At 40.3% G+C, this 26,209-nt stretch overlaps 1 protein-coding gene across 2 annotated transcripts; it reads right to left on the reverse strand.

Moving 5' to 3' along the window:
• LOC148340555 (DNA (cytosine-5)-methyltransferase 3C-like) lies at window positions 1-26,209 on the reverse strand. Of its 2 annotated transcripts, XM_088290308.1 has the most exons (26): window positions 26,153-26,209; window positions 22,026-22,115; window positions 19,749-19,876; window positions 19,499-19,644; window positions 18,996-19,167; window positions 18,831-18,901; window positions 17,973-18,084; window positions 17,594-17,656; window positions 17,318-17,370; window positions 14,975-15,034; window positions 14,728-14,877; window positions 14,521-14,628; window positions 7,741-7,870; window positions 7,508-7,630; window positions 6,304-6,348; window positions 6,142-6,221; window positions 5,736-5,848; window positions 5,050-5,233; window positions 4,392-4,476; window positions 3,681-3,826; window positions 3,492-3,582; window positions 3,095-3,243; window positions 2,939-3,024; window positions 1,910-1,979; window positions 1,457-1,572; window positions 1-338 (listed from the first exon to the last, which is right to left on the reverse strand). In XM_088290308.1, exons 2-26 carry the CDS (start codon window positions 22,031-22,033, stop codon window positions 179-181), a joined length of 2,649 nt encoding a protein of 882 aa, XP_088146434.1. In that variant the 5' UTR covers window positions 22,034-22,115; window positions 26,153-26,209; the 3' UTR covers window positions 1-178. The 2 variants fall into 2 exon arrangements, with proteins under 2 accessions (XP_088146434.1, XP_088146435.1); XM_088290309.1 differs by lacking the exon at window positions 1-338 and having other exon boundaries at window positions 1,453-1,572.

A 26,209-nucleotide genomic window follows, 5' to 3' on the forward strand; every position in this document is an offset into this window, starting at 1 on the left:
AGCCAGCATATCGCAAGGCACGTAAAAAAAAAAAAAAAAAACAATTATTCATACTCACATTGTCCCGCAATGCCCATTTCCGCGCATGTTTTGGAAATGTGGGAGGACACTACCGATGACGGCAAACATTTGGTGTTTCAGGAAGCGAGTGCGCGGAATTCTGCATGTGTGCGCAGGCTTACGGACTTGATTGGTGCGATTCACATGCAAAATAATCCTTGAGGGGCGCTATCAGGTGGCGGATGACGGCGACGCTCCAGGAGCGCCCCAGGACCCTCTGGCGCTGCGTGCGGCCCATGTTGTTCACGTCCGTGTAGTGCTTGGGGAAACCAAAAACCCTACACACACGCACACACACACAGAAATGGATAGACCACAGTGCTATTATGGCCGTGAAAAGTCTAGTCCCACATCACCGAACGACACTGCTTGTAGAGGAAAGGCGGAGTTGACTGAGGTCAGCATGCGGATGTGAAAGAGGTCGCTAAAGGCACGCTACCAGTAGGTACCGTAGTACAGCAAATCAACTCGGCGCTTGCCATCATTTTGGAAAGCTTGACGAAGACCTCCAACCGTTGGACATCGGTGTAAACGGGGAGTTCAAAGTGAAATTGTGAGCGATGCATGACAGATGGCGAACACAGCTTTACTAAGACTGGGAGGCACCCCCGGTGAGTTTCACCACAATTTGTGACTAGATTGTGGATGCTTGGGCTAACTGTGAGCCGTTAATGTGTCTGCTTGCACCGGTCGAGCATCATTTCTGAGGAGCCGCACGGCAACAAGACTGACTGACTCTGACGAGAAGGAACCTGTTGTGCTGAATATGTAGAACCAAACTCAGTTTTGTTCCTGTTGCCTTTTTGAAAACTTATGCTAGCATGCATGCTTTTCACGCGTCTTTTACTGGCGATGCCAGTCGAATGCCGCTCTCTCAAGCATAAAAAACTTCGCGAGATCCCCACAAGACAATTGTGACACAAATTACCGTAACGTTCCAACACACTCACAAACACAACTTTGCCATCCTTATATGACATGTTAAATGCAGAAATTTAAATACGGTGCACTTCATGGTTGTGAAAATACGCAAGTTGTTTGTTGGCAGAGGATAAAGAATATTTTCCCGTGAGTATTAAGCTGTCTTTTTGTCTACATGTTTTGCTGCACCTTTTGCATTCAAATATCAGTTGCATGTTTACTGCAATTTCTCAAGTACTTTATAATACGCAACCTCAAAAGGCAGATTTTCTATCTTCCTGTGTGTATACAACTCCGAAAGAAGAAGTCTTATCCGAATTTGCTGAGGTTTTTCCAAGAAAAATTCAGTTCTGAGCACGCGCTGACCAAATGAATGTCAGGTTCAGTTTTTGCAGAGTCACCTTTTTCTCCAGTATTTTCCTTTATCTATTGTGTCTTGTATCACATGCACAAATAAACACGTCCAAATGCTTACTGTTCCATTTCGGTACACCACAAGTAGTCATCTTTGCCGTTCATGATGACAGGAAGTCCCAACTTCCCCTGAATCATGGAGTTTGTCTTTGTTGTGATGGTTCGCACCTTGTCCAGCTGCACAAAGACACCCATTTGTGGAATAAGCAAAGCGCGTGTACGAGGGCTGGACGATTTGGACAAATTAAGAAAAACAATACAAACAAATCTGCGTCATTTTAACTTTTCAATTTTCTTCCAACGATGAGACGGAAATATGGGCTGCACTTCTTAAGGACTCAACTTATAAATATGTTACACATTTACATTATAAATAATTAATGAAGCAGAGGTTGTTGTTTTTTTTTCCAGATGTCACTCTACTACATTTGCGATGTGGATTTGAATGGGATGAATTGTTCCGCCCTAGTGCGCATTGTGTCGATGGCCATTACCGTGTGAAAGCTGCTCTTACCTTTGCCACACGACCAACTTCCAAACAATCCTGAAGAGTCACTTTTTGATCCAGAGATACCGACAGCGGCCTGATGAGGAAAACAAATTCTGATTATGACTCGACACCACCATTTTGTCATTTTCGCAAAACGGATGCTTCTGCTACAACACAATCATACAGCGGGACTGTGACATGATATGGGAGTTTTCCGAGATACGAGCCATCCATCGGCTTGGACTGCACATAACTACGCGGAACACTTGAAATATGCAATGTTACACAGTAGGATTAATTTCTGCGACAGAATTCGAACCATATGTGAAGTTATCAATTTTACCGACGGCAGAAAGGAAGCCGCACCCCGCCTATTGTGAGCTAATAGAAATAATATCATTTCCACCACGTAATTTCCAGTGCACCATCAAGTGAGCCCGCACAGGAATGTTGCCAGTTGACATGAAATATAAAAGATGAAAAATAAGCAAGATGTTTGAGGAGTGCATGAAAAAGACTTTTTAGTGTCCTTCCATTATTGCAGACACAAGTTCACGGCTTTTCATTGGGCGGGCAAAGGCTTCTCGTATGTGCTTCTCTGACCAGTGTCGTGGACACAAAAAGCTAAAAATCTTTTTTTCTTAATAGCACCTTAAACATTGTAACTCTTGTGAATGCAAACAATTGACTGTCACTGTGCCACCTTGGAACTTAAAACAGAGGCCTCATTACACTTCTTGTTATGATTACATCATTGTAGGCGTCTTTAAGCCGTCTAATGGACTTCTACAGTTGGACCACAACGGAGCAGTGTAATAAATGTCCGTCCTGAATAATGTGCTCTTAACAACAAAAGAGAACATGGAAAACTTTTTAATAAGCATTCTGTCTTAAGAATACGTTTTACATTTCCTATCGCCATTGCTAGCTATCATGAGACTTTTATTTTCGCATTATATATGATATCATGATCTATGGCAGAGTGGGGGCACACAAGCCGGCACAAAAATATCAGATACACATTTGTGTACTTCAAAACAATCTCATCCGTACCTGTACATGCCTGGGAGGTTTCCCCAGAAGTAGCGAGCTCGATGCGCAGGGCTCACACTCACAGCATCAATGATGATTGGATTGCACTGAACAACAATGACAACGGGACAAGTTAGCAAAGGGTGTTCCTCAGCGGCAGTAATTGCATGAAATCACCTCAAGGAATCGACAGATGTCCGTCTTGTCTCTGGAGGACATGAAGACCACGTTCTCAAAGAGCCAGAAAAACGGACGGTCGTCACCCTCCTTCGGCTTCAGCAGCATCAAAATGCGGTAGAATTCGAAAAACAGCCTTCCGGTGCCCTCTGCAGGATCCACATTCAACCTCTAATGAGCTTATTTTCTCCAGTAGTAAAAAACCCATATGGCTCTTGGCCCAGTTTTTTTGTGATCTTTGTTGTACATCTAAAACACCACAAGATGTCAACAAAATCCCGATTCATGGAAAATGACTAATTGGTGTCAAGGAAGTCATTTGAAGAGATAACGTCTCGAATGACAGATGAGCTTTGTTTGTTCCAGTTCCTGTAGCAACGGTTGAAATCAGGCTTACCAAACAATCCTTTTCGCAGGGGATTGACCATGGAGAGGTCGTTGCACGGACTTCCTCCAATCAGCAGGTCAAACGGGCCCCATTCAGCCAGCTGCAACACAACCACTCCCTGTTTATTTGTTCATACAAACCCCCAACAACATTTTTTACACATTGGACAGAGCAGCTCGGCCATGGAGTGCTACGCACATGTTTCCTCGTGATGGTTCGGACATCGTTGACATATTCAATCTTGCCCGCGTGTTTGATCATCCCCACTGCAATGGAATCCTCGCAAATCTCTGAGGCGATGTATTGTTCCACCTTGAATCCGAGGTCTTTGAGCACCAGGTATCCTGTCCCGGAGGAAGAAAAGAACTGCTTACAGGGAAAAGACATGCACTTTTGACTTTATAGTTCAACCCCGCCCCACATTTTAAGTGTCTTATGTCTTTAGTCAATAAACACAAGCCGCATGCTCAGATGGCCATAATGCAGCTAGCTACAAAAATACGTGAACTTGAGGCATGAACTATGCTTTACTATGTATGTACGTCCGTACGTACATACATATAGTCGAACCACACGTGACAAATTGAATTTGTTAATTTAAACGTTCATAAATCAAGGAATATTTCCCATTGAAATGAATGGGAATGCAATTAATCGGTTCCAGCTCCCAGACTAAGTTACACCGTTACACGTACCTTTTTTTTTCTCATTTTGAACCAGCGTGTGGTTAAAAATAAATGGAACAAATGGAATAAATAAGTCTTTATTAATCGACAAGCCCTGGAGGAAATTTCAAAGTTGGACTTTTGAAAAATCCAGCAAGCCGGATAGCGTCTCAGTTGAGGGATGAAGTGTAAATGCAGTCCAAGTAAGTCTGAGCAGAATACTCTTGATTTGACCTGAACTGACCTGTTGCAATGCCGTCAAAGAGCGACAAAACCTTGAGGGGCTTGCGTTTGTCTGCCGCGATGGCCGGGTAAATTCTGTGAGGCTCCTGGGAACAAACAAAAAGGGTTTGCCTCACCCACACGCTTTACATTTACACAATAACAACTTCAACGTTTTAAAAGACATTGTAAACATATTCGCACAAAAATGCGAGCATAAAATGTATACAAAATACAGTTTGCATTGTGCTGTTAAGTCCATCTACATGAATGTGCCTTTCAGGAGGCGTGGCCTAGTGCGGTGCTGTGTGATGACGGCGAGGTGGTGTTATTGTATGGGTGTGAGATGTGGTTGAGAAAAGCTTCTGCATGAGTGTATGTATGGAATATAAAATTAGACATTTAGTATTTTATTGGAATGAACGTACACCATTTTCTCAACCTGTAAGTACTGATAAATGTCTCTACAACGGGACACATTTTTATAGTTTTATGAACAAAATCCCCCCTCAAAAAGCAAAAAAAAAAAAATCAATCTGTATTATTCTTCACATCCAGACTTTTAGGAATTCACATCCAAAGATTGTTACCCATGATAACGTCAACATTGGTTGACAGGTCATCTGGGCTCATTCATTTGGTCTGTAACTGAGAAACAATGTGTGACTCAGTATACTCACAAACTCCATGGCACTGTTGTTGGCGAAGAAGTCTTGGACCTTAACACTCCAGTCTGGCCTAAGTTTGAGGTTTCCCTCACACTGTGCCGGCTGGCAAATGTAGCAGCTCCAGGGGTCGACGTCTTTCAGGTCACGAAAGGTACCCCGTCCCACCAGGATCTCCACACATTCTTTACAGAAACATCTGCCGCGGACACCACACAATACAAATTGAGAACAGTGAGATGAGGGAAGCCCAGAGAGCAGTGGTCCAATCGTTGAAAAATTCCAACCAATACAAACTTTGTGTTACGCAATGTACTATACTCCACGCTGCCACACACACCTTGAATAAGGCATTAGTTTGCTCTTCACTTGATTTCAAAAGTAAGTAACTAAATGTTTATTTATTTATTTTTAATATAAAAAATTTGACCGATTTTTCTCTGTCTTTGTACTAAACGGCAACATTTTTTAAAATAGTCTAATGCTCTGCCAGTAATTTGTAGCTTTATTGCTGTAAGCATGAAGGGACCGAAAAATAAATTATTTTATTCCTTTTTTTTTATTAATCTGCAGATTAATCAGACATCAAAATTGTATTTATTTTCTTGCTAAAATTCTAAATTGGTCTCTGATTTGGAAAAAAATGCATTTGACTATTTGTTACCAAAAACAATTGGTCATAATAGGGTAACTTAATGTACCTGCAGCAGCTGGCGTTGCCGCAAAGAATGACCTCCGACCCCCCGCAGCACACGGTGCAGTACGATTGGTAGCCATCTTCATCGTAGCGATACAGTGTTTCAGTGAAGTTCTCCTGTGGGCAGTGAATGCGTCATCTTTCGAACTTTTGAGTTGCCGTGGCATGTTACTGACACATTGAGAGAGACCATCAGGTTTGACGCGGGAAATACATATGTACTGTAAATTGAGACAAAATTATCATTTTTTCATTATATATACTTTTTGTGACATTTTTGTTTGGTAGTGTGCCGCGATTTTTTATTTTTTAATTATTGGCGCAATAAAGGTTGAAAAAAAACTGTTGTTGAAGGCTTCGGCTTTGCCATCTGGACCATCATGGCATAAATAGATGTTACACACTGTTACCTTGCATTTGTCACAGAGACCGCCTTCAAACAACGGGTGCTGCACTACGATGTCAGACGACCCACAAGCCAGACAACAATCTGAAACAACAAGACTGTCTTTCAGAATTTCTCTAAAAATAATAGACAGTATAAGACAGAAATCCATGCAAGCATGACTGACCTTTGATTTTTGTGCCTTTCTCTTTCAGCCGCTCAATTAAAGTGTCTGTAAGTAAAATATCAAAGTAAATCAGTCAAATGTAATAACAGTATAATAAAGTTTCTCTTAACTATTTTCCATTATCATAAGTGCTATTTTTATTCATTGTCACTGGATTAGGCCCCGTGTTCATTTACGTATTGTCATCAATAATCTTCCCCCTAAACTGCGCGTATGAGCAATTGCCCACAAATGTCCACTCGTCACTTTAAGAAGAACGCCGCCCAGATCAGAGCCTGAGCGGAGATCTGTTGCTGGACTTCTGTGCTCGTCACAGATTGTCCATAACGAACACCATGTTCAAATCTTAGCTTTGACATTATCAGATAGCAAATATTGAAGCCAAAAGTCTTAACAATTATGATGATTAAAAATGATCCATTTACTTCCATTGATTTCTAGACAAATCAATTTGGGCCGATTCACAACATAAAACGTGGTATAAATCTTCCACCTATCTCACTAACTATGGCTAATTGTATTCATGACACAAATCGATTTTCAATAATGTGCTCTATTTTTATAGCCAAGTGGTTTGACTTTTTAATAAACATATCTACATCATGTAACATGTTCTGATCTCAGGTTTTGGACAGGTGTGATACTGGTTTGGCTGCCGTGTACATGTTTCATTTTGCCGCGTCCTACATATACTCTGTTCAAGTGCGGAGTGTGCCTGAACAACTCCCAACACGTTGGCATTTCTCTCCCTCATAATTGACGTGATGAACCAAGTTTCACTGCCTAATCTTTGTCTTCTACTCAAAAGCTGTGCTTATCGCTCATCCAAAGTGATGCAACGTTATCATTGACAGGCATCTGGTAGTCATTACAGGGGTTTACAAGCCTGAATTTCACAGACAAACTAGGTGAGAAAAACATACTTGAGGAAAATATTAGTTGGTGGTTGTAACAACTTAGATTCCAGTAGACAAATATGAATGATCACAGCAGTCAACAAATTGCGGGCTGTAATTCTCCCAAGATGTGAAGGTGTGCATGCACTGTTGTTTGTCCGTATGTGCCCAGCAGATGATTCGTCCAGGAAAGGAGCCCACTTCTGTCTCCCAATGTCGGCAGGACTTGATTCCAGCTTGACATCCAGTATAGCCAATCATAAGTGATGACTGTGAAATTCTGATTGTGGATGAGCACGCGGACGTACCTCTTGTGAAGGTGTAGTTGGAGGTGCTTCCCCGACTCTTAAAAGGATGTTTCTTTTTCACAGGCGGCTGGTAGTCAGAATTAACAGAGTCCGAATTGGACAATTGGGCTGCGTCTTGAATAGCTAAAGGCAAGAAAGCAGTGAAGAAAACTTTTTTCAAAAGCATCTTTGGGAGAGAATTGTGTGGAGTAGAAATGTGTCAAATCTGCTGGGCTGGTGGCGTGCACACTTACAAAGTGGTGCGAATCCCTCCGGTCCTGACGGCAGGAATCCTTTCATTGCCCAGTCCAGCATCAGATTGAGTTCTTTATCTTTATCTCCTTTTGCCTTTTCAAAGGACTTTTCACAGCGTTCACTTGCCAGCTGCAGGTTACACTTTGGGATTAGTATACACTGAATCTGATGTGACAAGCATTTTGCAGTCATCCCCCATTTGGAAAAAAGTTATATTTTCTTATATGTACACAACGTGTGGGGAACGCCTGCTTGCGAATAGGCAAAATTCGCAAATAATTGACACCCATTCAGCTGTTTTGTCCTCACTGGGGTCTTTTTTTAACCCAATGCCCACAGCTGAACGACTACACGCCTTTCGAATCCTGCAGACTCACGTATAAAAAGACACAAAAAAAATAGTGCGTACACTTAGTGTGAAGAGATGTAGCTACTGCATTTTATTGTACGCTTGTGTCCGATAAAACTAGACACTGTGCTTGATGTGAAAACTACTCAGTCATCGCGGAATAAACAAAAAAAGATTATGTAACATGTTAACATGGTATTACAATGTAATTAAGAAAATTATTTAAGATTTTATTTTCTAACGTAGTTCCAGCAGATAATATTACACCTTTTATTATATATCGAAATTGCCTTAGCAGATGGTGGATGTATCGTCACATTATGGTCAGAGAGCAACTTGATTAAACAATATTGTCATATTTACATTTTGAAACGGATGCATTTTAAGACTATGAAGGGCTCTACTTTACATGGGAATGTCGGCAAGGAGCTGCGACGGGTATTATTCATTGTTCAACATCCATTCACACAAAAACAACAGCACATATATCAATATGTTTGTTTATTTTATTTCTCCATTATTAGTGTAATGTTGGAAACAGTCAAATTTGGTAATTGATTTTGAATGGAAAATATATTGGCTATCAAACTGGGTCACCATACGTAGCAAAAATCTATTTTACTCAACTCGGGAGAGGGGGGGGCAATTTTGCCACTTGCTGTCGACTGAAAGTGACATCGCACTGCCTAAGAGTTTAGGCAACAACCAATCACGGTTCACCCGTTTTCTGAGTTTGGTCTTGTGACGTTCACATGCTTAGCGGTAATTGGTTGTTTCCTGAGCCCTGAGCAACTGTGATGTCATATTCAGTTGGCAGCAAGTGACAAAATGGCCGCCCACGGAGATGGATAAAATCGGGTGGCTTTTGCTGCTTAAGACATATTCCACAAAAGCAATACGAAGAGCAAATTTTTACTTGACTTCCCATTTAAATAGTGACAGTTAAAATTTAAAATGTAACAAATATGATTACCCATTTTTTTTTAACATAATTTCAAACTAATCTGCACAAGATTACCCTTAAAAATACATGTATATACATATGTTAAGACTCTCCATAACTTCCACTGACAACCCAGACTAAACTAGCTTCTCCCCGACATACATAGATGGGCTCAGTCAATGTGTTGCAATGCTTTGACACTGATTGTTATCGTATGATTTGTGACTTCGGCAGCATCTTGTGACATTTTGAAGCATCACAGAACACGCACAAAAGTATGCAAATGGATAGTTTAGGATATACGACACAAAATAACGGCAATGGACAAACTTGTGAATAGCAAGCCACTGTACTCTATAAATAGCATCGTTGTGCAAACAAGAGCTGAATGATGTATTGTCATTGTATCAATATATGAACATTTAAGATATTAATGCCCCAAAATCAAGATATAGATTTGCAGCTGCGGCACTAGGCGCAGTTTTAGTCTCACGTATTAAGGGGAGACTTTGTATCAATGAAGAAACGCTAAAAGGGAAACGGGGAAGAGGAAGAAGACTACACTACTGGGAAGTCTCGGTGGAGGAAGACCATACAGAGAAGTGAAAGGGATGGCAGAAGATAAAGAAGGATAGGAGGAGGAGGACTCAAGAATGTATGTATGTCAAAAAAAGGTGAAGCTTCCATCACCTCCTTGGTGTCGGAACTGCCTCGTCCAGACTTTGTCTTCTCATCACGCTCCACCTTCACTGTCCCGTCCGCTCGAGAGCTACTTGCCTGACACTGAGCGAACATGGCGCGCAGAGACATACTCTTGGCATGTTCTTTGGGATGCACCCTTCTCAAATGGTTAAACAAGTTTGTGGTGTTGCCCCGGCACGTTTTAACATTCCCCATGCAGACTTTGCAGAGCACTCGGGCCTGAGCAATGTCATCTGGCTCAAAACCAAACCATTTCCAAATCACAGAGTGCGAGCCCCTTTTGGGCACTAAATTTGCTTTGGCGGACATACAAAATTTGTGCGTAAAGGATAATAATTGACTATTATGGTTTTGTTTGTACAGTTTATTTTATCCCAGTAAAACGTACTGAATTCTGTTTGTTGTAAAATAATTTATTTTATTATTTGGTTTCGTTCATTAGTTTTATGCCACAAAATCATTAATTTTGCCCTACAAATCTGAACTAAATGATCAAGATATTTTACAGTTACTGTTTAGTTTTTCCAATTAGCTTTGCCCCACTAAACCATATGTAATTCTATTTTTTAAAAAGACTGTAGTTGGCCGTTTGGTTTGTCCCACTGGTTTTGTCCCACTAGTCTATAACATTATAAATTTTGTTTAATTATATTGATTTACTATTGCTGTTTAGTTTGCCCAATTAGTGTTGCTTAACTAAAACAGAGACAACTGCGTTTATTTAAAGATAATCATTGATCAATTTGTCCATTTCCGTTTACCCAAATGCCGCTGAAACCAAAAAAAGCAATCAGTTAAGTTCACGCAAGTTGGGAAATTTTAAACTCGTCATTCTGAATCTCGAATATTGGGGACTGAAACGGATAAAATGCCAAATAATGGTACGAGTGGAGACGATTTGTTTCTCCTGCTTTCCTTCATACGGACAACAAGGAAGGGAGACTTGATTCGACACCTAAACCGATTGGAAAGACGAGCGCCTGAGTTCACCTATACGAAAGTTAGCGAGGACGCGTCAATTCAAGTTAGTTAAATCTACTTAAGTTTGTCAAATCTACTTTCGATCAACTTTCACTGAAAAAAATGCATCGATCGGTGGCTTTGTCTCCCTTTTTTGTCGGCCTTGAGAGCGCAGAGGCGCTCGAATCTTTCCGGCGATCCGCTCCACGAGGCACTTGAACGCAACCATCCAGTCTCCAGATGTTCGGATCGCACGTCTTTTTAAATGGGACAATTTTGCAATGATGTTGACAATTTGAGCCTGCTAAAGGTGTTTTTCTTGGTGAACCTCGGCGGAAGTTAGAAAAAAGTGACCCCCACGGGCTGCCGGAAGAGTGGGGGGCTCAGGAGGGGATGGGGGGGGGGAGGCAAGAGACCCTTCGCTAGGGAGGGGGGCAGGGGGCACACGGCGTCGGACAAAGACTGGACATGCTGCATTCTTTATTTTGCTTGTGTTCCCTTCGAGTCATGAAGTCAAAAATGTAACACCGTCATGTTTATCATGAATTGAAAATGCATTTTATTTATCTAAAAATATATCATTTATTTAATGATGTGGCCCACCAAAGCAAAAGGTTCTACTTCACGTTCTTTGCTCAATAGATTCGTTCCTTTCACTTTGGGAGATGAACTGTAGCAAATTTGCAGTGTCTTCACTTTTAACAGATATTACAAGGATTTTCACCGAATCCCGTTTAAAAAAATGTGACATAATAGAGAGCTTAGGGCTTTTTCTGAATCTCCCACAATGCATTGCAGGTGGACATATTGTATATAATGCTTGTGGGGTTGGATGTGATTCACGAAAATCATTATAACCCAAAGATTTGATGTCCACCCAATATAAAAGCGAGGGATCAATGGTAGCTAAGCCGTGGCTACGGTTGCAAGTGGCAAACATCGCCGTCAGTTAGCAGTTTTCACATAAATGCTGTTTTATGTCTTGGGTAATAGTTCGTGACCATCCACGCAGATAAGTGTACAACGCCCTGGATTTCTCCGTGCTTGTTGTTTGAAGGTTTATAATTTATTGTAACATTGTTGCTAATTTGGACCAGCATGTCTGACTTTTACTACATGATAGCATTTAGCTGGCGACGTTCGTTGTCTAATCAATTGTGTTAGGTGCCAGTTTTGCATGGAACAATAGCTTGGAGTGACGAATAAATAACTAAGTCAATTCCAATTTTTTTCCCAATTTTACCACTTTCTGTCAAATGAAAATGACATCAGAGTGGCTGAGGACTCAGGTAACAACAAATCATGGCTCAGCTTCAGAAAACAGGTGAGCTGTGATTGGTCGTTTCCTGAGCAACTGTAATGTAATTTTTAGTTGACAGCGCCCCTGAAATGGCTAAAAACGGGCGCATTTTACTGCTTCATTCATATTCTACGAATGCAATATTAATCAGAATGGCATGTTTTGAGTAGTGAAGGCACATAGAACATTTTATTGTCAAGAAAATGTTTGGGTTGGCTTCCCTTCGAGTAAGAATATTTTGCTTCTCCTTGTAGAAGTGGTTGTCGAGTGTCTGACTATAAAAGATAGTCTTCAATGTACATACATGAGAACACGTGAAGTTCCTTTGCCTACTATGTCTCAGCACTGTAAAACGGACTTTGGATGACTACCACCATAAGACTACTGAGCACAGACTTGTATATATACACACAAGTACATGTAATAATTGACACGACTGTTATAAGTCATGCTGGGCAGTACTTACTTTCAAGTCAGCAATGCAGTCTTGCTGTTGGAAGTTTAGAAGGATCCAAATCGCCAATCAAAAGCAATTTGCCACACACTCGCCTGCCTGTCTAAAGTCTCTGTGTACTTCTCCAAGACTACATTTTCTAAAACCACTCAAAACCTCTAGTCGTGTAAACTAATCTAGATATTTATACTTCACAACAACCCGGCATTATATTATAACGTTTGTTGAATACATTGTATCGTCATGGAGAGCATACCATTTTCTATACTTTATATTGCTCAGGAATTTGTAAAGAAATACACACATGCGTGTGGATCGACCAGTAATATTGATTTGTGTAAAAATATGAAATGGACCAAATTTTGACATGGGTTGCGATCTGCCGCCAGCGATATGTAATAATATAATGATTATGATGATTTTCAGTCTTTGATGGCCCTCCGGGGCAACCTCGAACAAGGATGTGGCTCATGACAACAATGAGTGACAGCCTACCACTTGTGTGTGAGTGTTGTGCTCACATGTGTGCTCACGTGGCACAATTTGTGTACCAGAGATTTGTACCATTACTTATAGGACATGAGTTATCAAGAACATAATTATTTTTTTTATGGCATTTAAGCACAACTGTAAGGTATTTCAGAATAGCAAAATCATTAAACAACCACATGTAGCAATAAAGAAAATACTGAGATGACACCATATTTTCCCAAAACTCGCCAATATTTCACAAATTGCGCAAGGTAATGGAAACTTTTGACCACAACTAGAAGTGTCATTGTATCACACACAATCCCCTATTCCCATTCTCTGAGTTCACTGGTATTCACAAATTTGCCTTTTTATTTGTGTAAAAACTCACATTTTCATGAAGGCCGCAAGATGCTGCTCAGATCCTGGCTAGTTAGGAAAGTAGTACAATAACTGGTGTCAAGCAAGTATGTTAAAGTGATGAATGTCGACTGAGGCAACTTCTTATGTGGAGAAGGAGCTCGGATACGTTTTGTCTGAGTAGTTAGTGGAAGTCATGGAGAGTGGAGTTATGGAGTCTTTGCCACATGAGCATTTCTTCAAAAGCAAATACGTAATCTGCAAGCCATTTATTTTTAAGTGTAACGTGGGAAGATGAGTTTGGAGTTGTGGTATAATTACAGTTTCTCCTATTAATATAAGCAATTGTCATCATTTTAGAAGGAAGATGTCAATTGGGGTTTTCCATGGCAGGCATACAAAATACGCCAAACATTTTGGTATAGTTGTGTTCCTCCTCTGCTGCCTTTTTAAGTGGCAAGTGAAACATATTTTCCAAGACTTCACTCATTCAAATTACGGTGGGAGAAAGGAAGCCGAACTCATCATTTAAGCTGTCGCTCAGCCTTGGTCAAATGACATGTTAGTCTAAGTTTCATAATGACGCCATTGAATTTTCTTCAAAGCTGGATGTTTGTGTAAGATGGGCCGAGGATAGGTAATCAGTTTGCGTATTCATAATCATGTTTTTTACACTTATTAATGCTTAAACACACACACATAGACACTTACTTGTTATTTTAACACACACACACACACACCGTATCCTGAAGATGTGTTTAGTTAAAGTAACCTTTACACCGTGAGTTTTGATTTTCTGCCTGCTGGAGTCCCTGGTGATTAATTATTGATGTTTTACTGTCTTCTGGTGATTAGTTTAGGCTAAACAGACCTTCATTGTATTTTAATTTCTTGTCTCCTTGTGATTCTTGAGTCAAGCTAATAAAAGCAGGGAAGAGAGGAGTCACGCGGAGCTACCTGCTCGCTTCCATTTTTGTCCCACTCTTTCCCCCGCCGGCCGGTGACAATGAACGCCATGTCTGGTTCCTCCTGGCCTCTCAGCCATCTTTTTATTTCGGCTGTTACCTTTAGTAAGTGATTTCAGTAAGCTCTCCCAAAAGACGTCAGGGCATTTAAACCTGACAGTTTGCGTGGCCTCGTCATGGGGAAAAGATGGATTGTGAAAAAACTACTTTCGGTTGACTGTTGTACACAAACATGTTTCGTAGCGTGTGAATGTATGTCGATCTTGATCTCTTACCTCGATAATCTGGTAGATGGCGACCTTGTAGGTGGGCAGGCTGGCAAAAGAATTTTTACAGAAACATTCTGTGAATTCCCGAAAAGGCAGCAAACCTTCTGTGTGGATCTGTGATTGAAAGTCAGTGTGGGTAGACCAGACATTCACTTCAGCAGAACATTAATATATATAAATAAAAATAATAATTTAGCTCAGCTGCAATCAAACCTTGGAGAAGGTTCCATCTCCAAACCATTCGATCCGCCGTAAACCCGGAGGAGAAAATTTGGTTTTCCAAGGAATGACCAAGCCGGGCCACCAAGCAAAGCCTTCCACTTTTCCCCACACGAGCTCTCCTGACAAAAAGCCTTTTCCATCCTGGGTTGAAAAAATAAAATGTGTTAAATTTGATCTCACCAATGCTCAAAATATTTTCAGTGATATGTCCAACTGTATTTTCAACTTTTAGACTAACCTGATAATTGGCTTTCCGTCGCCTTTTGTGCCCTTTAAGTTTGGGTGAGGTCTTTTCCGCCTGAAAAGTTAAAGGGGGGAGAATCAAGGAGTTGACATGACATTAAACTCAAATGTGTGCATTGCTAACCTGAATTCATATTTGTTTGTTTATTTGAAAATTGTTTTGTATTATTACTATCATTAATTACAGATTAGCTGTGAACCTGCTGGTTGTATATTCATGACACTGCGAGCCACAAAACCCCAAGTGAACAAAGGAAAAAACAATTTTGGTTTGGGCGGGACAATGCTTAAAACACATCAAGCAAAGTTGCATGATTAAAATTTAATAGGGCTAATTTCTATCTGTAGTCGCCAAAAAGATAACATCATGAAACACATAAAAACACCGGTAATAACCCATTAGTTACAAGCATGACTAAAAGTAAGACCACGATAACATCATTAGTGTATATGTTCGTCGCAAGGTCATTATAGGTAACAAAATCCAATGCAATTACTAAAACTGAAATAATCAATTTTATTGTCTTTGTCAATATCATGCATGAGGTCAAACAGTCTTCTGAGAATTGTAGTTTACTTTATTTTGTTAGACAACACTTAATGATCATTTTTTTTATGATCTTGCACGGCACAAATACTCCATACATCAAACAAACAAAATAATAAAAACTAAACAAAAATGAACTATTTAAAAAAAAAAAAAACAACAAAAACCAACAAACCTCTAAAAACGAATTAAAACATGCTGAATTTAAAAAACAAAAGTCCAAAGGAAATTAAAACAACAGGTAACTATAAAGAACATTTCAAAACTTTTATAACACTGGATGGAAGTAGCACCTTAAACACGAAAGTAACTCAGTAACATGATTCGTTTTTGTTAAAGGCCATTTTTGTCATTTCCATTTAACGGCTTTTTGAGACAGCGAGGCTGTTCAAGATTGAGCAGCCATTTCCAGATCATGTATTTTGTCTAAAAGTAGCAATTGCCTCGGGTGCTCTGTCTGCTGTCGCACACTCTTTTTCTGGATGAATTCTTTGACCAGAAATAAGAATTGTCTGTGCAAATGTCATAAAATGGACCAGGAACTTTTTAAAGTTCTCAACGTTAAAAAAAAAATTGATGCCTCACTATCACTTTCCACTGGTGACGCGTAGTGCAGCGGTTTCTTGTTTGTGAAACTATATTCTAGGTGCGAGGGGAAACAAATCATAGAATGGAGATTGATTGGAGATGGTTTTGCCATTTCAGCTGTGTTTTTTTTTTGGGGGGGGGGGCGTTGTTTAAGTAATTGTGTTCTTGCCTTGTTTTGTATTTGTATTTTTCACCTGCGAATTTCCCTTGCTAATGCCATTGAGATTTGCCGTAGCGTTGACTGGCTTACATTTGCTGCGATACATTCAAAGGGGCTAGATTCATTTGAGCAGCAACAGCACATTTGCTAAAGTGGCGGTAAAGCAACAATCGCAGCGCCCATCACTGCACTTGCAAGTCTGGAAGCCATGTCGCCATCAGCAACACTGCGCCCACTTGTGGCTTCTGGCGTAAACTGCATTGCCAGTCAAGACCTCCCCTCGTAGCCCCCTGAGAGATAACCAATTATACCCTAAGTTGGTAGATGGAAATCAGGCAATTTTGCTTATGCATATAGCCTAAGCATGACAACAAATCCACCATAACAAAAAAATACCCCTCCCCTGAAAAAGATATTGCTATAATATTGCTTATTATTATATTGTTGCGTTTGTGGCATTTGCTTTTTAGGGCAAGTGACGTGGTTTGAAACATTTTGACATGTTTATTTGGAGAAGCCCTCGGGATTTCAGCTGTACTTGCTTCCATCTGTCCATTATCTGTACCGCTTCTGGAGCCTATCCCAGCTGTCTTCGGGCAGTAGGCGGGATACACCCTGAACTGGTTGCCAGCGCATCGCAGGGCACACATAGATGAACAAACATCCACACTCACACTTATACCTAGGGGCAATTTAGACAACCTGCCATGCATCTATTTGGAATGTGGGAGGAAACCCACACGACACACAAATTCCACACAGGAATGCCGCAGCTGGAATCTATCCCTCAACCTCTGTGAGGTCATCGAGCTAACCAATCGCCCACCGTGCTACCCCTGTACCAGCTTGTTGGTGGATATATATACATATATATTTTTTTTTTTTCAGAAGCAAAGCAGGCAGTCATCTTACATGAACTCACAGCACACCACCAAACAAAAACGTCACAAAAAGTATTAATACTGAGACAAGGATTAGTTCACAGAATGGAGGTAGACGAATATATGTCATGTCTTATGTGGATAGAAGAAAAGAGAATGTACCCTTTTGCCAGAGTTGCCGTTCTCTTCAAGTAGGCTGTCATTTATGTTCAGGTCTAAGGAAGTAAAGAACATACTTTATCCTTGTGTCATGACACAATATTACCTTCCAGTCTCCTCAAAGCACACTGCTTATTTCATTGCGGTGCACCTGCGCCGCTTTGACATCGTTTGCAGACAAACATTTGGCTTACAGTTGCGTGACTCTTGCAAATAGACATAGACGGAGTTTTTATGAGACAAGGAATATACTGACCGGACTGTACTTGTGTATCTTACCTTTTAACTTAGTAAGGATGACGTGACATGGTTTAATACACCTCATATAGCGCTCATTCAGTTCTGGAAACAAAATGGAATGGATATGATTATCCTTCAGCAGATGAGATGACTCATTCAACAACTTTAATAAGTAGAACTGCAAAATCATTGCATATGAACATTTGTGTTTGATTACAGGATGCTTTTATGTATGAATATATATATATATATATATTATAATGTTGTTGTTTTTTTTAAGTTGGCCAATATGGTGAATTCGATAAAATACAAGAATTCAAGTGTCAAAACGTTTCAAATGAAGCAATTACAAAGATTTCAAAGGCAATGACACTTGCCCTTGTTTATTTTTTTGTATACTTACGCGTATCTGGGTTACCTTGCGGTAGCGTTTGGTTATCGGAGCTGTCTGACATGCCATCACCGTTGCTCTCTGTCTTGCATTCACTATCAAACACAGATTCATCATCTGCAATTCCCGGGGCCTTCCACTGGAAAGAAGTGCGTTCAATTCAATTCAAACATAAAGAAAAGAAATAGACAAAACACAAAATCACTTGTTAAAAAAACAACAGCTGGCTTCATACCATTAATAGCACAAGCCCTGTACTACAGTATTTTAGTTTTACACTGGCTTCTTTCAAATCTCCCGTGCGGATTAATTTTGGTTTCATCGTCAAATACGGAACGACGGGGGAATGAAAATTAATTACATATATTTTACCGTCATCAAGTGCTGTTTAAAATATGTCATTTACTTTTAAAGGAAGCACAAGCAGTCGAACCAAGCTTGTCCAGTGTTGCAAAAATGGGACGATCAATTGACAACTGATTATTTATTAGTTGACATCTTTTTTGATCATACAAAATCATATAATAAATTAGTATCATGGATAAATAATCATGAAAAAAACCCATCAGATATTAGAAAATCTTGAGAGTGAAAACAATTGTTCTTTTTATGCACAAAAACATGATTTAAGGATCTAACTTTTGCTCTCTGCAAGTTATGGAGCCCTAAGATGGCAGGGAAGGGAAAAGAAATGTCGCGTTCTTTCGCAAACAACTTTGGGTTCCTTGAAAATGAAATGGTCGTGAGCGAATGCATTTTTTTCCCCTTCTCGTGTCACTTAGGCTCTCTGCAGGAAGTAACGTCACAGCTTCTCTTTTGTCCTAGCCTTTGTTGAGCATCCCCAGACATACCGTAAGAATGTTTCGAAATAAACTTGAGTGCTACCTTTCCATTGATGAGTGGTTCAGCTTTTTTGAGTTCACAGTTCTGAGCGGAAGAGTCCAGTCCTTTGTTGCCTAAGGAATCGAAAATGCATTTCCAGTTAATGCGGTGATCAAAAATTCAGCTGCAAAATTTTATTACAATCACAGTGGGAAAGAATGAATTTACTTTTTGCAGATTGCTTGGGTGGCAGGTACAGGCTGATGTCACGGTTGTTCCGTGCGTTCACGGCATCGTATTCTTCATCCTTCTCATTGGCTATGTAGAAGGCTTTAAACCACAAGAGGAACTCCAAGTTCATTTTAACGTCCCCTTTTAGGAGTTCCTCAGATGGAATGGTCTAAAGAAAAAGAAAATGGCACACGCTCGGGCTGAAAGGACAGTCTTGACATTCTGAGAGACATCCTAGGAATGTTTTTATGGCATTAATAGCACTTCAAATTTATATGGACCTCGAGGAACAGGAATGAAGACCACTGTCCAATAGGTTACACTGTAATAAAAAAATACTTTTGTGTGGTAACATTTGTATGTTTATTACAATATATTTATGTATGTATACCCAAACGTTGGCGGGGTTCAATCCTCAGTCCTTGTGACCTTGGCTTAGTGCAAGTTATTGACCCCTCCCCTCCCCCCCTCATCTTTACGTCGGCAAATGAACACCGTACCCTTGTGATGTGGTTCTTGGTGAAGGCCTCTTGAAGGAGATTAAAGTTGTGCTTGCAGTCATTCTCATCTTGAGCATCAAACTTCACCTTGCTCATGTCTAATGAACCTGGGATGACGCAATCCATGATCTGGCAGTGACAAGCGCCTGTAAAATCGACGGAATGCAACACACAAACGGCGGCAGTGTGAGGTCACCATGAAAGTGAATTTTTGGGCTGGCCATTTGGTTCTGGCGAAATGATGACGCACCTGAGGAAATGTGCTGCATCTCCTGGAATTCGGTCTTCAGAAGTTTGTTGAGCCATGTCAGCAAATTAAACGCGTCCGTCTCATCTGGGATTGAGTCTGGGCTCACAATCACTCGTTTGCTCATTTTGCTGAGTGTCAGCGAGGGACAAGATGAGAAGCAAATGAACGGACATAAAGAGAATTTTGTGGTTTCAATGTTGTTCCATTTAAGAGTGAATATTCACCACATGTTTTTTTCCCCCTGGGGAACAAGCGTTGAATCAGGGCTTCTACTTTTACTCGTGTCCTTTTATTTTTTACACAAGTAACTATACTACATAAAAGGGAAGTTCGGTCTTTACAATAAGTTCTATGCGCCCCTGCTAGTCTAAACACAGCATTACAATTGCATTTGTGAAATATTAACTTTTATACAAATTCGGACCGAGCCATTTTGCACTTCCTGTCAACTGAAAAAAAACAGGTGAGTCCTTCGATGGGCGTCCGATAGCGGCGTTCCGTGAGGGCCTTCAAAGCTTTCTCAACATTTACAACTTAAATGAAGTGGAAATAATTGATTTTCAAGAGTCTGTTGTCTGCACTTCATTGCATGTGTCTTGGCCATGCGGCTTCCAGTCTTTTGTGGGGTTTTATTTTTTATTTTTTTGGTCCAATCAGATTTCAGCTCCAGTGTTGACATGCACATATCATTTCCTCCAAGGCTTTCAGAAACTCGAGTGCGGACGTCGACCGCACACACCACTGAAATCGGTGGTTCTTCTTTTGTCCCATCAGATTGTAGCTTCACCTCCGGAAATCCATCCCGCGGGCCCCGTGATGAGTGAGTTTCTCCGTCCTCTGATTGGCTCAGTTCTATGTGTGGCCAAAGCTTATTATTGGAAGGATGATATCGGACCATGATTAAAAATTCCCTTTTAAGGAGCAATTTTTGTCAAGAAAAACTGCACTTTATGAGGCGAGCTCAACCAACACTGCTTTTGCTGAGGAGCTTGTTTCAATACGGATTTTATTTTTTTTGTGGTGGGATCACTGAAAAGTAGTTATGTAATGTATGAATGGATAAGTTAACATACGCGGGAGCTTCTGAATTAGCATGGTGAGTATGATGTTATTTATTTATTTAAAGTTTTTATATGGATCAAAATTGATTGTTGAGCACTGTGGATTGTATTGTTCTGGAGAGGTTTGGAGTTGTTGAGGTGAGGAATTGGAAGATTAAGGGAATTGTGTGGTTTTCAGTCGCCCGTGAATCTGCAAAGCTGTTGATTATTTTGGCCGAAAGTCCGTAATTGGCCGATTAATCACTCGGGCCCAAGTTTAGACTAGTCGAGACACATAGAGCCCATTATTGTAATTTTTTTTTACTAGACTTCCACTTTAACTACAGAGTGGATGTACTTTTGCCACTTCTATTTTTTTACACGAACACTCATGCAGTTGCCTTACTTCTTCGTGGCTGCGTCGAACTCATGGAAACTGTCGACCTTGTCTTGGAAGTCTTCTGGCGGTTTTTGGCCCACCGTGGTCTTTGCTCTCAAAGAGAGGCACTTGCCTTGCATGAAGCGGTAACACCAAGAACGTCCTCCCACAAAGTCACTTGCATTCATCTCCTTGGCAACTACCAGGGCGTGGTGACGTAACTGCGCTGCTGACAAGTCTCTCCCGGCAGCATGTTGTTCAAGCGCCCATCTATGAACCCGTTCCTCCAGCTGTGGCCATCTTGTTTTTTGCCCGTCATCAGCTTGCTCTGTCTTCTTCATTGCAGTATGAGTAACATTCTCTTTTCGCCACTTCCTCACAGATCCCTCACTCACTCCAAACTTTCTTCCTGCGGCTCGATTACCGTTTTCGACTGCATATTTTGATGCCTGCAGCTTGAATTCTGCAGTATATGATATTCCTTTGTTGGCCATTTGTGTTCAGTATTTCTTTTTATGGTAAATTAATTTTCAATGTTACAAGACTAGAATATACCATTAGAATGCTGGATCAGAATTTTCAGATAAGATCACTAAAAAAAATAAAATAAAAAATAATCTTTAAATGAATTGATGTTGGGCGCCAGTCCAAGCTCTATTGTTTTTAGTCTCTGTTTTTAAGTCAATTTAATTTATTTTAACCATTTCATTTAAAAAGTAAATTTCCACGAAAAATGCGACCTACAGTCCAGTGCGACTTCTGTTTTTTACTTCATGACGCATTTTTTTTCTTCATGATGTGTTTTTTCACCGAGGCGTAGTCCCCAAAAATACCGTGCTCATCGTGAAATTTACTCACTTCTTCATGACTGCCTTGAGAAGTGGCCGTGAGTGAGGGGTGAGTCTGGGTGCCTTATAAACCCAAATCCTCTGTTGTCCGTCAGGCTCTCTGTATGGTAATCAAATCAAACCAAATGTTATTTATGTCGCACTTTTCATGAATAGTATGTAACTCAAAGAACTGTGCAATATCAACATCCAAAATACAGCATAAAAAGAAGAACAAACGCATCTTAAAATCAACCCTGAATCACACATGCAGCAATTTTAAAACTGGTGCAATGTGCCCCCGCCCTCTGGTCCTCGTCAGCACCCAATGAGGCTAAATTCTGGAGTAATTGTAAACTGGAAATACTTTTATTTTGGTAAAACCAGAGCGGGGCATTACAATAATCTAAACGGTGGGAGATTAAAGCATGCATCAACACCTCCATGTTAGCCTGAGACAGAAATGGGTGGGCTCTGGCTCTTAAATTTGATTTAAAAAAAAAAAATCTTTGTTACATTTTTAATATGAGTAGTAAAACTAATCTCTGAACCAAAAATGACTACAGGGTTCTTCACACAATGTGAGGGTTTAAAGTTTTAAAGGTTTGGTAAAAGTTTTGCGCTCTGACCTTCAGGGCCGATTACTAAATGCTCAGTTTTGTCCTGATTAAGCTGTAGAAAATTCTCCGCCATCCATGACTTAATATCTAAAATACAATTCAAAACGCTATCAATAGGCCGTGTGTCAACAGCGTAGCTGTGGAAGCAGACGCCCTGTCTCTTGACGACGTCCCCATGGAGAATCATTTAAAGATGAAAAATTATTGGGCCTAAAATTGAACCTTGAGGAACCACACATTTAATTTCATAGGTTTTGGAAGACATGGATCCGTATTTACAAAGAAACATCAGGCTGTGAGAGGAATGAAACCAGTTAAAAGCAGTACCAGAGATGCCCACCAGGTTTCTAGGTTTATGTAATAAAATGTGATCAACTGTATTGAAAGCTGCGCTCCGATCCAGTTCCACCAAGAGTAGTTTTTGAGGGGTTTTTTTTCAACTTAGTATTGGACCTGATATCATTTAAATTTTAAAAGTGCAGTCTCTGTTAGAGGTGGGTTTTAAAAAAAAAAAAAACATTTATCACCTTATATCGATTTTCCTTTTCATAGCCCGATCGATATAGATTCATTAAACCATAAATAGACGTGTAACCCACGTACACGCATGGTTGGAAACCGTGTGTATGCCGTTTACAGATAGTACCGCATTCCGCCACCAGGTGGCGCTAACCTCTATTACATGGACTAAAAGACAGGTTTGTTAATATCGATATCAAACTAAGCAATGTCCCGTGTAAAATAATATAAACGGCGATTAACTCGAATCAGTAGCTAATGAGTTGCTTCCTTGCCAAGACAACGAAGTATGCTCGAAGATTCACGTGAGTGGCTTTTTCCATCGAATGAGCCCTTATGTCGAGCTGCTGTAAGCAAGGCCTCTGCTTGCTACGAGGGTAGGCTTTAATGCTAATGTCCTACAATAATATGCTTTAGCTTTACTATGTCTTGGTTAAGAACTTGGTTAAACCACTCGGAGTTCTAGAAGTGTTGACCACTATTTAGTTATGTTATATCTTATTTTACTATGATAAAATGAGTATAAGATGATGCTAATTTCGATTAGCAATGTGCTAACGATAATCGCAAATGGCTAACAGCCACGCGAGCGCATACATTACTTCATGTACTACCAAAGGCAGGTACTTTGTTGGATGCTATTTATCAAGGTATCGACGTTAAACTACCATTATTACTGTTAGTTAATTCGTTTTGCTTATTTAAAATCGAAAAATGCACACAGTTCATTGAAAGTAATTCATTCATTTCCATTATTAAAATGTGAAATGCTATGCCACATTTTTGCGTGGGTCTCCCAAATCATTTTGTAATGATACACTGTACATGTAATGATACGCACTCTAAGTAATAGAACGATATAAGATGATTGGATATATAATAAACAGATTGATAGGGTATATATATTTTCTGCAGTGTGTATTTTTTTTCTTCTTTGGATTAGAATTGGTCTTGGATTCTGAACTTTGAGTGGTTCAGTGAGGAGCAAAATCTCAGGACAAAGACAGTGGACAGGACAGGACGGTGGTGTGGCCAGCGGTGGCATCTACCCTAAGGATGTCAAACTTCACATTTATTCATCGTATTGACACCAATAAGAACATAAAAAAAACTATGCGGGTAGTAGCAAAACAAAAGGAACAGGTACACATACAATTTGTACCGCAACACTATTCAATTTCAATTTTTAGCTGTTCATAAACGAACAGCATTTAAGTGTCACTTTCATATATTTTGTTTGTTTGCCACATTGTGCTATGAAGGCAATAAATTGATGCTTAACTTCCCATGATGCTCTTCTTGTACGTCATATTGACAATTAAGGGTACCCATCTTGCCGAACCTAGATGAGTACAAGTGTCATTTCATTCGCTTTTGGCTTTGAGTACCTCTAAAGGTGAAACACACAGTTTTATGTCATGAGTTTACATTGTTTTTGACACAATGGTGTTTTCTGATGACTCTTTAATTGTACCCTGTGCATTAAAAGGACATATTCATTATGCTCCTTGGTCAAAATGGGGTAAATCTGTTCAACCTCCATTGATGATGATACAATTTCTTTTTTTTTTTCTTTTTTAAGTCGTAAATAGAGAGCAGTGGAGTCAACTGAGATTAAGATACTGCTTTCATTGATTAATCAATTGAAAAATTTGGCGACTTCTAAAATGGGGAAACAATAGTAACATAATCATGGCGGAAGGTGAACCGGGGAACAAATTCTGAGAAGCAAGATATTTTCTGTCCATGTCTATTGAAGGGAATTGTTTGGTGTTTTGTGTATTTACTGTGGATTGTTAAAGTGTTTTTGTCGTTTTGCAAAGTTATCAAAACTGATATAGTAAATAACTGACAGAATTTGATTTTTCACTTTATTACTTAGGTAATTTTCAAGATCTCTAGCCTACTTTTTAACTTCGACTAAAGTAAAGGAGTTGAATCAGTAGTTCTACTTTTACCAGATTTTTCCCCCCCACAAGTATTTGCGTGTTTTTATGGGAGTGGGGGATGGGTGAACAAGTGTTTTCACCTTTGTTGGAATTTGTCTCTCTGCAGTTCAGACTTGTTGAGTTCAATAACAGGTCTGCCACATCAAAGATGGCGGACGCTCTAACGTGCCACTGGACCGGCCCAACCCACGCTAAACGCGGAGTTAATTTATCGCGAGTTTTTATTTGTTTTTGCCGCGTGTCCCTCCCACCACCACCACCAGTGTCGTGTTAATGCGAATCCCACTTGAGTTGCAGACAAAACACGCCCTGCTGCAATGTGATTGGATGCAGGTCGCGCGCCGCTGCAATATGATTGGGTGTTGCAACTCCCTAGGACGCGACATATACTTTGCAGGCATGAAAAGAAAATTTCGATTTCACCGTGTCGACGTTTTTGTGAATCCCACCGATCCGTATCCTACCATAACGCCATCCGTAATCATTACGTAAACCAAAACCACCCGAATGGTTTTGATTGTGCACAAATACGACCCATAATTGTAATGGGCATCACACGTCATCCTGCCTAGAACTCAAGTGGGATTCGTAAGAACGCCGGTGCCCCGTCCAAAAACTAAGACAAATAACGTGATGTCTAACTTGAGCCGAAGTGGACGATGCTAACCTTGCTGGTTTAACGAGTTCAAGCGAACAGTGCAATCTTTCTATTTTGTAGTTCTCTCTACTCGCTTGAAGTCAATTGGTAAAGGACTTGTGGCCATGCAAACTCCGAGCAAGACCAGCGGCCACTACTCCACGTGCATACACGCGTTATTACGCGGATCTGCTGGAACACAATGAAAAAAACAATGCACATTTCGTTTCTTACTAAAATTAAATTCATCCCCAGGTTGGTATCGAAATGCAAACAGTGTCTTGTGTTTTTGCATGTGCAGCCGGTCGGTCTTTGTTATGGGGGCAAGCAGTTTGGAGCGCTTCACGTGGAATTAAACAGAACAATGGAACTGAGGCGCCATTAATACTTGCTCGTACGAAAGTGTCTCTTGAAATCGTGGCACGAGACTTACCGTTGCCTTGGCCGCCTTCCTCCGGGCTTATGTTCCTCTGTCCCCCGTACACCCCCT

This window comes from Idiotropiscis lumnitzeri, chromosome 3 (genome assembly GCF_059441095.1).
Source record: "Idiotropiscis lumnitzeri isolate Australia: NSW breed Sydney's pygmy pipehorse chromosome 3, RoL_Ilum_1.0, whole genome shotgun sequence".
NCBI classification, from domain to species: domain Eukaryota; kingdom Metazoa; phylum Chordata; class Actinopteri; order Syngnathiformes; family Syngnathidae; genus Idiotropiscis; species Idiotropiscis lumnitzeri.

Coding starts and splice junctions, on each gene's coding strand:
- LOC148340555 (XM_088290308.1), bottom strand. Junction 14,629..14,727: donor GAGATGGAACCTTCTCCAAG/GTTTGATTGCAG, acceptor TTTCAATCACAG/ATCCACACAGAAGGTTTGCT. Junction 6,222..6,303: donor GAAAGGCACAAAAATCAAAG/GTCAGTCATGCT, acceptor TTGTTGTTTCAG/ATTGTTGTCTGGCTTGTGGG.